The 13912-nt window shown below is 34.7% G+C and overlaps 1 protein-coding gene across 1 annotated transcript in view; it reads left to right on the top strand.

The window, feature by feature from the left end:
• Window positions 1-10826, top strand: part of LOC129228304 (Na(+)/H(+) exchange regulatory cofactor NHE-RF2-like) — a 56028-nt gene extending 45202 nt beyond the window's left edge. The window contains exons 2-3 of the mRNA XM_054862979.1: window positions 3682-3825; window positions 8075-10826. Of these exons, the coding sequence (XP_054718954.1) occupies window positions 3682-3825; window positions 8075-8341 (411 nt within the window). The 3' untranslated portion in view covers window positions 8342-10826. The remainder of the gene's footprint in view (window positions 1-3681; window positions 3826-8074) is intronic.
• Window positions 10827-13912: the final 3086 nt, after the last annotated feature.

Below are 13912 nucleotides of genomic sequence, written 5' to 3'. Positions count from 1 at the left end.
TCCGGTGACCGAACTGACAAGGGGTCCGTTTTGACTCTGCAGCCTTGTTTATTTGTGTTGAATAAGCGAAAGTGGTGAAAAAAATTAACGCTAGAATCATGCTAGTTCCTACTCATATACTATGTGTTGGGATTTGACCACCAACTCAGAAAACCGCATAGAAAAGACTTGTTCATTGGTTATTATTAGACCGAGATTCTGAAATATGAGATTTTGAAAATCATCAGTGAAGAAATAAAAGTTTATTTAAATTTTGAATATATATGTTATTAATTTTTCCATGTTTCTGAAATTGATTTCCCTTGTTTTACAAAATTTACTTTATGCAAAATCAGTCTGTAACTTTAATTTTTTCTATTCATTGTCGCATGTTAGTTTCCTTTTATTCCTTACATGTTACTAAATAACTTAATTGGACGCATAAAAAAGTCTGAAAACGCGTCAGACGTCTAAACCGTACTTCCTTTAAAGTCTATTTCATCACAAAATTAGGGAAAAAAATCTGCAATGTAGGAAAAGTGCTGTAATAACAGATGAGCATGATTTCAATGTGATGCGATGCCGTGTCAGTTTTTTTAATCTAAAAGAACAAATCGTTCTTGACAACTCCAACCCGTGTCCTTGAATACGTACTTTTTGTCTCTTTTTTTTTTTTTTTTTTCTACGTGAGGGTAAAAAGCGGAAATTGTTTTCATTGTCTATAGCTGATAGGTGAAGTTGCATATGACTTCTGTGCCAACGCAATGTTTTGTATTTTCGGTGCGCGTGTGGCGTGTAGCTTTGTTTTTGATGATTTAAGGATCGTGTGCGTGTTATATGGATAGATTGAGTTTTTTGTTAAGAGGAAGTTGTAAATAAGCTCCATCTTTTAAGGGTAAAATATGTTGGTCGTTTTGTGAAGCGTTTGCTCGGGAGATTCTGTCAGATTCTAAATGACAAAATAGTGTCTGCGAAAAGCCTTTTGATATCTAGGGCTCAGATTTGCAGATTTATCTGCGTTTCATGCAGTTGGGGGTTTATATAAAAGTCGGAAAAATTATTTATGTCGGTTGAAATTTTCTGTTGAGCTTTTATAAATTAATTCTGTGACGAATGTACGTGTCCGATTTTAAAATTTAATTCTCTGCTTCGAAAAATGTGTTTTTCAATCGCTGAACCTGTTGTTACGTCAAACTAATGAAATTATTTGAATTGCAACAAGTATACTTCCACTTTTTAAACTATTGCCTATTCTCATAAAATTTATGACTTTCCTTTGGTTAATAAGAAATCATTTGGTACACCAGAAAAAGTACAATGATTATTTTCTGATTCATTCAAATTCTAAACAATGAGTACCAATTTTTAGCACTAGAAACAGAACTCCGCCTTTTAAAAGATTCGGCGTCGTTCGGTATTTTCGGTTGCCACCTTTTAATGGAAGGGCGATTCTCGAAAAAATGTCCCGTGCGTAACGCTAAGTTTTTCATTTTATTCAAGTAACCATTAATTTAATATGGGATTAACTGTTATGCTTTGATATTATATTAAAGCATGTATTACATTCCCCAACCGCATTATTTTTTGAAGACTTTGATTAGCTGGAAAAAAATAAAACCTTAGCGTTACGCACGGGACAATTTTTCGAGAATCGCCCTGAAGGACAGATGTTCATTCGCCGAATCTTGAAAAAGGTGGAATTCCGTCTTCTTTACTGAAAAGTGGCACCCCTGCTGTAATTGTAGATGTAAAATTATTGTTTTCCGAAATTAAGAATGACCATTGTAATTTCTCAAAGCATTTCAGTCTATATTACATATAAAATACGCGTTTAACTATATTCGCATTTAAATTTTAAACTTATTTCATTGCATTGTGTAATAAAATCCTAACGTGAACAAGGAGTTGGTTATGAGAAACGGAATTCAAATAAAGCATTTGTCAAATTTGAGGTTAAATCAAATAAAGTCAATGACTACGAATAAAATGTTAAGTGAACTGCGGCTCACTGCAAAAGCTGATAGTTTCGAGACCCATCCACCTAATTTCCGAACAAAATGGAGTGATTAGCTCCACAGAACCCGCGGGATCACTCCAGAGGAGGAGGAGGAACGATTTTAGAGGTGGGATGGAAACCTGTCGGATGTCACTTTCACATTGGCCATGACCCGCCTCAGGTGTATCGACCTCTCTTCGTCAATGATGCCAGGTGTTCCCTTCCCTCTCTTCTTGAAATTTTGATGAGAAAAAGAAAGAGGTGAAGGCTGCCTCTTGGTTTCTTGCTACCAACATTCGGAATTTTGTTTTTTTTTCCTTTAATTAGTAATATTGATACTTTTCCTGGATTGAATCCTCGTGGTGGGATGGCAGTTGAAAAGTGTGTCAGTGGGATTGAGGATACTGATGCTTCTTGTAATGCTTGGAACTGGCAGGCTTTTAAAAAGAAATTTAAATAATTGCGAAATGTTGCTTTCACTCCTGGCTTTGGTACTCATCTGCGTTTTATAGCAAGCATACGAATTTAGCAATTGCTGTTGCAATGATTGGTTTGTATTCGGTGAGTTTGGGTTTCTTTTGCAACGAAAGTACCTGAAAAAGCAAGGACGCCCCGATGGGAGGTCACATTGACCTCCAAAAAATTTCCTTTTTCGGCTAGTTTGGCTGACGATTCGGAAGATTGGGAGGCCGTATTTCAAAATTGGAATTGTTTTAATGACACATATTGGTTCTTGTGATTAGATGTAGGTACATGCGCAAGGTTGTATTTTATCAATTGGTAAAATTTGGAGTTCCATTTGGTAAATTAAGAATCTCCCCCCCCCCCCCTTAAAATTGTTTAGTTCGGAGTGCCCCTGCTGGAAAGGTTGATCATAATCCTTTCAGAAAGTTAGTTTCAGTATTGCCAATCTTAGTACGTCTTATGATTCTCCAACAGGAAGCAATTACTTGTTTGACTCGGTTTGTTTCGATATGATGTTGGAATTTGGAGCACTTTACCAAAAACGCTGAATTGCTCCATGCATTCAATAATTATTCAGTGTACTTTATTAATCGACATCATAACACAGAACCTAAGTAACGGCTCTAAGTTGTGCAATTAAATTATTTCCAGTTGCCATAATTAATGTCATGAAATGGTACAAATTTCAATGAGAAATTATGTGCTAGAATTTTTCAATACATAGAAATAGTTATTTTTGTGACATAGCTATATTTATTTTCACTGAAGGAGACTTGCTTGTGAATTCGAAAAACATGCTTGCAGTTTACGTTATAATTTGTGCCGAATCACTTTATTTCACTTCTTTCTATGAAAAAAGAAAACGATCACTGGATGATCATTGGATGCTTTTTCAGAAATAAAACACATGATCACTGATTGTCTTATTAGATGTTTTTTTCAGAAATACAAACACACGATCATTGATTGTTGTGTCATTGGATGCTTTTAAGCAAACGATCATTGACAAAACCATTTTTAATCTAAGATATACAGAATATTCTTAACCTGTAATTTGAAAGGTCAAGATGAACAGTTTATTCATGGGGTATAATGGCAGTTTGGCAGTGTAACTATAAATATTTTAGCATATAACTTAATTTGATAACTTTTACTATTTCCTTAAATATTTTGGAATAAGGCTTTAGTTAAGGCTAAGTGTTGATTCCTTCTGAAATTAATGTATTTACTATCTTTTTCAGGAAAACAAACAGAACGGCAAAGTTTCTCACGAATCAAACGGACCGGTCGAAGAACCCCATGTCCGAGAAGTCGAGGAGAAGTCTAGCCCAAAAATTATCAAAGGAAAACCTCTTGATAGTCCTGTACAAAAAGCCAAAGAGGAGGTAAGAGTCTCTTTCACTTTTCACTCATAGTCTTACTTGGTGGTATTAATCACTATTGCCACTTATTAGTGTAATTAATTTCGTGAAAGTTTTTCTCCGTATTGGTTTTTCGTTTGACTCATTTCTTTGTCTCCAGCAAGCTTCCAAACAAATTATGAACTTGTAATCAAGGGCGGATACAGTGACGCCGACTCCATGAGGCCTGAGGGGGCCCGAGCCCCTTCAAAAATATTTTTGAGGGAGCAGAGCCCCCCAATAAATCAAGAAAATTATTAGTTATATTATGCTTTCTAAACTCATAAATTTAACTTTTATTTTCTTTGTTTCCAGATAGTTTACCTTGTAAAATACATTCAGTAATGAGTTAAAACAAATAATTATTGCGGTAATAAGCAGGTTAACTTGAAAACGAGTGGTGTGAATTATGATAGTGTTACGGTGCTGCAAGCATACTTAGAATTTGTCCCAGTGCGCGAACTTACGGGTCAAATCAGTTGCTGGTGGACAGCGCTGCGACGCGCTCATCTAAGTGTTGCTGATCTGGAAAAAATATACGACGGTTTGATTTGTATATTAAATGGGAGGCGTGATAGTTTTGAATACTTTTGGGTATTGTGTTTAAAAGAAAAACCTTCACAAAATGAACAAATTCAACATCCTTCGCTTCGTCAGAATCGACGTATACCAAAGAAGTATGAAAACAACGAGGCCAGCTCACCGCATACTTTCAAAATTCCAAAATACTACGAGGCAATACATTGATGAGGTTTGTGAAATGGTGCAATCTTGCATTATTGGGCGATTTACATCAACTGGATTCCCACAGGTCATTGCAGTTGAACAAGAGTGCTTGCTTTTATTAAACAGAGGTGAAACAAATTTTGAAAAATCAACTGTTTTTACTTTCTTCTATATCTAATATATAGAAGAAAGTATTGGATTCGTGCAAATTTTCGAATTTCGAATTTTGACGGATTCGAACGTTTTGAGGTGTGCTGAGTCCATTTCGACTATTTTTGGAAAATGTCTGTCTGTCTGTGTGTGTGTATGTGTGTGTGTATGTATGTGTGTCACGTCTGTGTGTGACCAGTTTTTTGTGGCCGCTCTACAGCAAAAACTACCGCATGAAATCGAACGAAATTTGGTACACATATGTGCCCGTATGTGAACTTGTGCCCATTGGTTTTTGGCGCGAATTCCTCCAAGGGGGGTGGAGCAATGGGACGTTTTTTGAGTTACGCGTGCTTGCTATTCCTCAGGAAGTAACTGGCGGAATCGAACAAAATTTGGTTTATATGTTGCCATTAACAGGAACAGGTGCTGATTCAATTTTGGTGTTAATAACTCAAACGGGGGTTGAGCTATAGAACGTTTTTTGGTCGTCACTTGTGACTGCTGTATCTCAAGAAATAATGAACGGAATGAAAGAAAAATTTATCGGCAAGTAGCCCTTAGTGGGTATAAGAGCTGATTTTATTTTGGTGTCAACAGCTAAAAAGGGGGTAGCGCAATCGCCCGTTCTTTTTTTCCATTGTGAGTACCCTATCTCAAGAAGTAATGCTACGTTCTGGTTGAAATTTGGAATATATGTGAATCCATACGTAAACAGGCTTTGGTTCAATTTTGACGCCAATCACTCCAAGAGGTGTTGATTTTTTTTTTTTTTTTTTTTTTTTTTTTTTGCGAATAAAAATAGCTTTATTAATGCAACAATAAGAAAGATAAATCGTAATAGATTGTCGTCTGCGTATTTCTCGTGATTTTAATTGTATGGAAATGATTGGAAATATTATCTCAATGATTTAAAATTTTTAACTGTTGCCATCTTATGTTTGTTAACAAATAAAATATTTGTAATTAATTCAAGCAAGGCTTTTAGAATAACTTTCAATTTTCGCTCTTTGCTTTGCTTTTGCAATAATTCAGACATTGGGATGGCCGTCAAGTTTTTTCATGTGTAATTTTGTTTTTGTTGGGAATATTGCTTCCTCGTCAAGCATGGGGAGGGATCAGAAAAAAAAGAAAAATATAGAAGAAAGTTTCGTGATGGCCACAACATACTAGTTTAAAAATGACCTAGACATTGAGAGACTGCGTTTACATTTGAATATGTTAGCCGATATCACTAATGAAAAAAAAAATTGGTCTTAAAAAACATGTGTAAATTAAATTACTTTTTTACAAAAATACTGTACATGTTTGTATTTAATTTTTCCTTTTTTTAAAGCCAAAAAATATGTTTCAGGCTCGTCGAGTTTTCGGGGTTATAAAAATTCCCGCTGCAAGAACCTCCGGTATGCCCCCCCCCCCCCCCGCCCCACACAATATTTTTTTTTTTAGTCGGCGTCTCTGGGAGTGCCCTTCTGTGCAAATCAAGTGCCCTACCTTTTTTAATGCCTAGCTACGGCACTGCACGACTCCCCGTCAAAAAGAACAAAAAAATGTCTGTTATTAAGACAAGTGACATGATCTAAAATGAACCAGAAAATTTGTATACCAATTTTTAGATTGTTTTACTTTGAAAACGCCATGTCACATTTGTTTGTTTAAATTATAAACACCAAAAAATATGTAAGTTGGCATTTTCAAGGTACAAAAAATCTAACCTTTATTGGGGGGGGGGAACCTCCGTGGGAGTACATACCCCCTAAGCCCCCGTTGATGTCTACTCCCCCCCTCCGCCCAACCATTGGCAATATAGTTCACTGCCAATCGACGACTGTGCTGTCGACAGTGCTGTCGACACATTTACATTGTGTAAAATGTAATAGTGTCGACGATTGTAGTAATCTGTACTTTTTTGTTTGGTCGAGTATTCGCGGAATCTTTGATTTTGAAATGCTGAAACCTCGAAAAACTAAGCGCAGGAATCAACTCTGAGCAACTGGATCAATCTTTATTTGTGTGTGTTAAGTTTTCCACGTCCATTTTTGCTGATAAAGGTCAACAAAAAGCGCTTGATTCTGTTACATGATTTTGAAAAACAACACTCGTTACGACAATGGGACGAACGCTGATATAGTCGATGAATTGCGGTACTCTCACCCACCATGCGCTCCTGGTATTACACTACTAGATTTAAATTGATTCTGATCGGTTCAACGCTTTCTATGACTAAAAAATCAAAAATTGGGCTATGATACCTACCAGCTGACTGATATTTGTGATGCCTAAAAAGGCTTTCTCCAGATATTCTACTCTCAAACAAATTGATTTTTATAGACAGTGCTCATCTCCTTTGACAACTGTTTTGTTAGCTGCGTTGAATGGATGCATTGAGACTCGGCGTGTCAAGGCCAAATAATTTTCCCAGTCATCTCCACACCATGTGGATGCCGTTGTGCTGTACATAGGTGCAACAAACCGGGTGGTGCAACAAAAAAGTGGGGGGGGGGAATCCTGAAGCTGGGCTGTTTTTTTTTTCCCCCCCCCCCTCTCTTCTTTTTGTAGAATTGGGTTATATTAAAGACTATTAACAATTATGAATCTATGACCGCCAAAAAATGTAGTAGATGGTCTCAAAAATCAAGACAGATGGCCACCGCAGACTTTCTCCTTCCAATTCTAAGTTCCACTTTTATGAAATAAATTGAGAAAGTTCATTTGTTTGGAATTTTTAGTTGTTACATTGGTGGAAAAAATCAATACACCCTGTAGAAAATCATTTTTCAATCGATTTATTTTTAACTTTGAATAGTGAGGGGGCGGTTGCCCCCCCCCCCCCCCCGTACGAGCCGCCTATGTGCCGTAACCTTGACAATGAGATGGGGAACAGGACGGAGAATTGCAAAGTTATTTAAATATACTAGTAGTTTGCAAGATATTTGATGCGTGAAAAGCGCTTGTAGGCAAGGGCGCATAAAAATATCTCTGGTTACAACTATGTAGCACAATCCGTATTAAAACAGTTTTGCAATCAAAATGTGAATCTTCATTAGTGCATAAAAAATTGCGAAGTTCAAATCCTTTTGTAGTTCATTTCAAAATGCCTATGGGGCATTCAGACAGTTCAAGGCAAAGCAACCAACTTCTTGGGAACTGAACAATGATTAAAAAGGAGAAAAAGGGCAACCATGAAATTTTTTGATTTTTTTTTCACGAACTCGTTTTTTACGAGCACTCTGTTATAACGAACATCACAGGCACTTTGCGCTCCTTATAAGCGAGATCGACTGCAAAACATATGTTTTTTTTTTCTCTTGAATTTACTTTTAGAGACATAATACTATTCCATCCATTTTCGTTCCAGGTTGATTCCCGCAGTTCCACCCCCATGGATGGCAACACATCCATCCCCGATTCACCACACTCCACTAAAAGCTCTCGCAGCACCAACAGTGTTGGTGGTGGCAGCAACCAGAACGGGCAGCTGCCCTCTACTTTGGAGGACGGAATGTTGAACCTCAACATGAGCGCCTCAGAGATGCGCCAAATGCTTGCCAACCGAAGGAAGAAGGACCCCAAAAAAGAACCCATGGATATCAGGCAGAAATATGAAATCATCCAACAGATGTGAAGGAATATCGTCGATTTTAATAATTGGTTCATTAAATTGTTATTGAATCTTGGAAGATTTTTGTTGAGGAATTACAACCAAATGTTGAATTTTTCTTCAATTCTGCTGCTATAAGTTCGTTGCGTCAACTTTTTTTTTTTACATAATCGAATTCCTAGCCATCAAAACCGTTGAACTGAAAATTGTTGAGTTGTAGAATCAAGTTCAATTTGCTTTTCTATTTGTCCCATTTAAAATTTTTGACGCTACATTCAAGTCCCCCCCCCCCCTCCTATGGTGATGGCAGTAAAAGTTCTCTTTTCAATTCCTAAACATTTTTGTGCATATGTACAGTGCCATTCACTGAAAATAGGATGCAGCAAAAAAAAACTACGACAGCGTTAAATTCTTATTATTGTATTTGTGCGTTTTTTGGGGAAGGGTTTCTTTTGTCTTTTAACAATTTTCTTTCTGTGTTTCACCTTGTTGTATACTTAAATGTCTTCTCTTTTTTTTTTGTTTCAGAAAAATAGGTTTCAATTACAACGATTATATTTGTTTTGTAAATTTATTTTGTCATGTTGATCATTCTGTCAAGTTTCTTCTTAAATATGATTTTGACGCAGTTGGAATTCTCGTAACCGCGTAGAATATTTATCTTTGTTGTAAAAATGTTTGTATTGATAAAGTTGATTGTATATTGTACCAACGGTGCCTTAAAACATTTGTATTGAAAAGCTTGTTTTTTCATGTTCTTGTATTGTTCCTAATTACATGGTTCAGTCATTTTGTGCAACATTTAAATTTTGTTTCGGATATTTCCCACGGCACGCAATTTCTTTTGCTGACTTACCTGTTTATTAATAGTTAATATGTAATACAAGCGAAAAAAAAAACATAATGATAGCTTCATGTTCAATATGGTGTTGAGATTTGAAATTTCACTCTTATGCTTAAGTAATCTTCCTCGTGTAATTCATTATTATTTTAAAAATTTTCTTTTTGTTTAAAATTATTAATCAAATGGATATTTTTATTAATGTATTCCCTGTACGAGCTTCTAATAAGCAAAGGAGAGGTGTAGGATCAATCTCTATCCCCTCCTAATTAAATGTAACTCCTCAAGTTACACTTTTCAAACTATATGTGGTATTTTCTAATTAATAACAATGATAAACTGAAAAATATTTGAAAAATCTATGAACAGTAAGTATTATATGCAGTGAAGTATATAATACTTATTTGTATACAATACTTAATACATTCTATAACATTAAGAATTGACTGTTAATTAGCTAATCTTAATCCTCAAAATTAAAACTGGTCTCGCTCTTTTGAATAAAAACTGATTATTTTAATGCACTTAAAAATTGTTAGATGGGATTGTGCTGGTAAAAAGGCACTAAAAAAGCATCGCCGAAACTAAAACATAACGGTTTCTTTTTGTGGCTGTTTAGCCCATCTTCAGACTGAAATCGATTCAAATTTTTTTTTTTTTTTTTTTTTTTTTTTCCAATTTTACCTTTATATTCCACTTTTTAGTGAGAAAAAAATAACTGCTTCTAAATAATTAAATACGTCGAACAATTTCTAAGAGGGATTTGTAAATATAAATTTAATTCATTTTTGATTTTTAAAGATATTTAGATAATATTGCTTTGCAATTTTGCAGCATACTATTTCCTGTTCAAGTTTTTAACCCTTGCACATATCAAAATGTTATTCTCTTGTTAAAACTGTCCAGTTCAATCACATTTAGTGCCTTAATTTCAAAGCACACACTCTGAAACTTTCCTATTAGTTTCTTGCTCTTAATAATCTGTTGGTAAATCACTTAAGTTTAATTAAAGTTGAAGTTTTGAATTGACATTTGACTCGTGGTTACGATAAAAAGTAGTATGCATTCAATAGTATGAAAAGAGGTACTCATTGATGAGCAGTATTTCGTTGAATATAGCTTCGAATTGAATATAGCTTTCCTTGAATTTTTTTTTTTTTTTTTTTGTAATCGTCTGTGAACTCCAGGTTAATATTAATGATCTTTGTTCAGTGATAAGACAACAGTAGCTAGTATAATGAGTTGAATTTGAATGAAAGAATTCTTCTATTTAGACAGATTTACTTCCATCCCCAAAAAATTCTGCCTCAAACAAATGAATAGTTCAACCTTTTAGTCGATACTGATCTTGCAATAACTCATTTTGTTAGTTTTTTGTTTCTGTAATCAAAACTAATAGGAAAGTGTTCTTGTGTATTGATATCATATGAGCAATTGAAATACATGTTTTTGTTTTTTTTAATTTAATTTGGAGACGCTCTATTCTATTGTACATTTTTCATGCAAATAGAAATGCTTTATGTATACACTGTGGAGAAAGCGTTTACGCTTTTGCAAATTTGGGTCCAAACAAGTTTTGTATTTTGTGTTATTGGAGAAAGTTCTTTTGTATGGCGCCTTACCGCTGTACTGCTTTTGAATGTTAAATAAAATTGTATTTGCATAAAATGTGTGTCGTCTTCGTTAATCAAGATTTCCGCAAGATGAGACTAGTTTACAATATCGAAAATATAAAAACACTCTACAGTTTGACATATTTTTTTTAATATCTGGACAGACAAACTTGTAGTATACACATTCTCGCGAAAACATTAGGAATTAATACTTTTAAAATTAAAATAAGTACTTATAATCAATTGTGGAAAACTTCTGAATTCAAGAACATGTGGTAATACAGTGAAGGGGGCATGTGCACAAGTGTAGCATTGAAAATTTTCGGGGGGTATTTTTTAAGGCATGCAGGCCCATCATTTGGACAATCAGGAGAGGGTTAGTTGGCCACTAAGAATTTTAGAAACATGATGCAATTGGGCATTCTTGTTTGTATTTTAAGGTTTTTCCGCACAAAATGTTTTGAAAACGTACTCTTTGCCCCCCCCCCCCCTGAAAATTTTTGAAATGACGAGCCTGAAGGCATGTCTCTTTTTTCGAGATTGTCTGATTCAGTGGTACTCAAAGTAGTCCACATGGACCCCAGGGGTCTACTTTGGTCTCCAAGAGGTCCATGTAAACAACAGAAAAAATCGGGGGTGCACGAAATGCACATAAGGATCCATGAACCTAGATTCCAGTTATGAAAGTTATTACTAAAACTTGGGCATTCTATTAGTGTTATAGTGTACCAATTTCAATATTCACTTGCGCATTTGCACAACACGTATTTCTGTAAAGAATAGAAGATTTTAATGAAGTCCTCCGAAACTTTTTTTTTTAATTATCAAACACAAGTTACGTACTTTTTTTTAAATTATAAGTTTATTGTAGTTGGATATTGCTGAATAATTATTTTAATTGTTTGATTTCAATTCAAATGTCTGAACATGCTCACATAAAAATAATCTTTTATTGAAACAGCCAAATGAAGATGGGTACAATATGATGTTATGATATCAATGCAAGGGAAAAAATTATAAGATTTGAAGAAAAGATACTGTACAATTTTATTTGGTACAATCGGGGGAAAAACTTAAGAAAATGCTAATACTTTTGTTTGCTTCAAACACAAATTCAAAAGCTTTAAGTTATGTGTAATATACGCATATTGCATTTGTTGCAATAATGCTGAATAAAGTGCTAATTTTTCTTTTTTTACTTCCTTTTACAAAAAAGGAAGTATTGTATTCGCGAAAAAAAAAATTTCACTCAACAATCGGCCTTAATTTCCATTTTTCTCACCCCCGAATGAATTTTGAGTTTTTTTTTTTTTTTTCGACCCAACCACACGTGGATATATGCCTAGGAACGTACAAACACCCGAAACATCCATTTTGACGACCCCCGAGTTAATTACAACGAATTTTCTCGTGACGTCCGTATGTACGTATGATTGTGTGTATGTATCTCGCATAACTCAAAAACGGTATGTCCTAGAAAATTGAAATTTTGTACGTTGACTCCTAGTGGGGTCTAGTTGTGCACCTACCCTTTTAGTTGCATTCGGATGTTCCTAAGGGGGTCTTTTGCCCCTTTTGGGGGGGGGTTAATTATTAATATCGATGTAAACTCAAGTGGTGTTATAATTTGTCGGACACTTGGCGATATATCACCAGTTTTTTGGTCGCCAACTTGGCGACAAATTTGGCGATATTTTTTTTTACTTTAATTTTTGATTTGGTTTCAATTTGACCACTGTTGGTGATATTTAGAGAGTAAACTATTAAATCACATTAAAATTGCCAATAATCGGGAAATGACATTAAATTGGAGTAAAAGAAAGTCATGTGATGCACACATCAGCTCGTTTTCTTACATGTATGTACTCAAGAAAGCGTTGCGCATGCATCTTGTTGCAATAAAAATTTCTTAATCTTGAAACTGTCTTAATAAATTTAGAATTTCGCAAGTTGAACTTCATTATCATACATAAAGTCCAAAATAGACATGAATCACTCTATTTTGCATCTGCATAAAATTGGACAACTTCCAAAATCTTTCTTAATGGTTTTCGAGAAATTTGGTTTTATTTGAATTGCTGCTAGAATTATAATTTCTGTTGTCATCTTTTAAACGCGTACCTTGTTCGGGGGCACTCCGATGGGAGGTCACAGTGACACTGACTCCTTCATCGCTACAGGATTTCACTGTATTGCAATTTTTAAATGCCCGAATGCCCCTTTTATTGAGATTTACATTGTGCAATACATATGTGTGCATTATACCCGTATTTATCGTTTGGTATAATTTCGAATTGCATTCGGAAAATTGGAAATTCCCCTGACCTTGATGTAACATTTTAGCACTATGTAAATGCATGTAGGGGAATGTGGGGCAAAGTGAAATGGTTAAGATGACTGAGGTTTTCCAAAAATGAACAAATTGAAAATTCATTTTGAAAGGAACAGTACATAAAGAAAGAATATTTTATTTTGTTATAAAACTTCATTGGAACAGTATAATTTTTGGCAGCAAATTTGCGGTTTCCAAAAAAAAATTTAAAAAAATGAGAAAAATTTCCCTTTTTTTTTCCATGGGGCAAAGTGAAAAATGAAATATTTTTCTAATGAAATATTTTCTATTCAATTATAGAAAATTTTTTTTAATCAAATGAATCAGTAAATAAGAGATTTAATGAGAAAATAAAAATATACTGAAGCAATAAACGGAAAAAATGTATTAAAATATGAAGGAATTTATATGAACAATTAAAAGAATGAATGAATAAGTGAATGAATAAATCAGTCAATTGCTAAATGGAGGAATGTAAATGACTGAATAAATAAATGAATGCTTAAGTGATTTAGTAAATGAATAAGCGAGTAAGCAAAATAAACTATTTCACTTTGCCCCGCTTGTACTTTACTGATTGTAGAAAATATTTAAACTACAAATAAGCTTAATATTAACTAAATAAATATTTCACAGCCTTGTCATTCGAACCCGGACCTTCCTGTCGCGGTCAGAAATGTCTGACTGCGACTGGAAGGTCCCGGGTTCGAATTCCGGCTCGGCCATGGACGTACTTTCTCTCTCCTGTCCTTGTCCTTCCTTTGTGTGAATGTGTTGTTCTGCAGTAAATAGTTGCCTACTCTATAAAT

The sequence above is a fragment of the Uloborus diversus genome, chromosome 8 (genome assembly GCF_026930045.1).
Source record: "Uloborus diversus isolate 005 chromosome 8, Udiv.v.3.1, whole genome shotgun sequence".
NCBI classification, from domain to species: domain Eukaryota; kingdom Metazoa; phylum Arthropoda; class Arachnida; order Araneae; family Uloboridae; genus Uloborus; species Uloborus diversus.
Note: the sequence above shows the minus strand (reverse complement) of the source record. Positions and strands in the feature narration are given on the sequence as shown.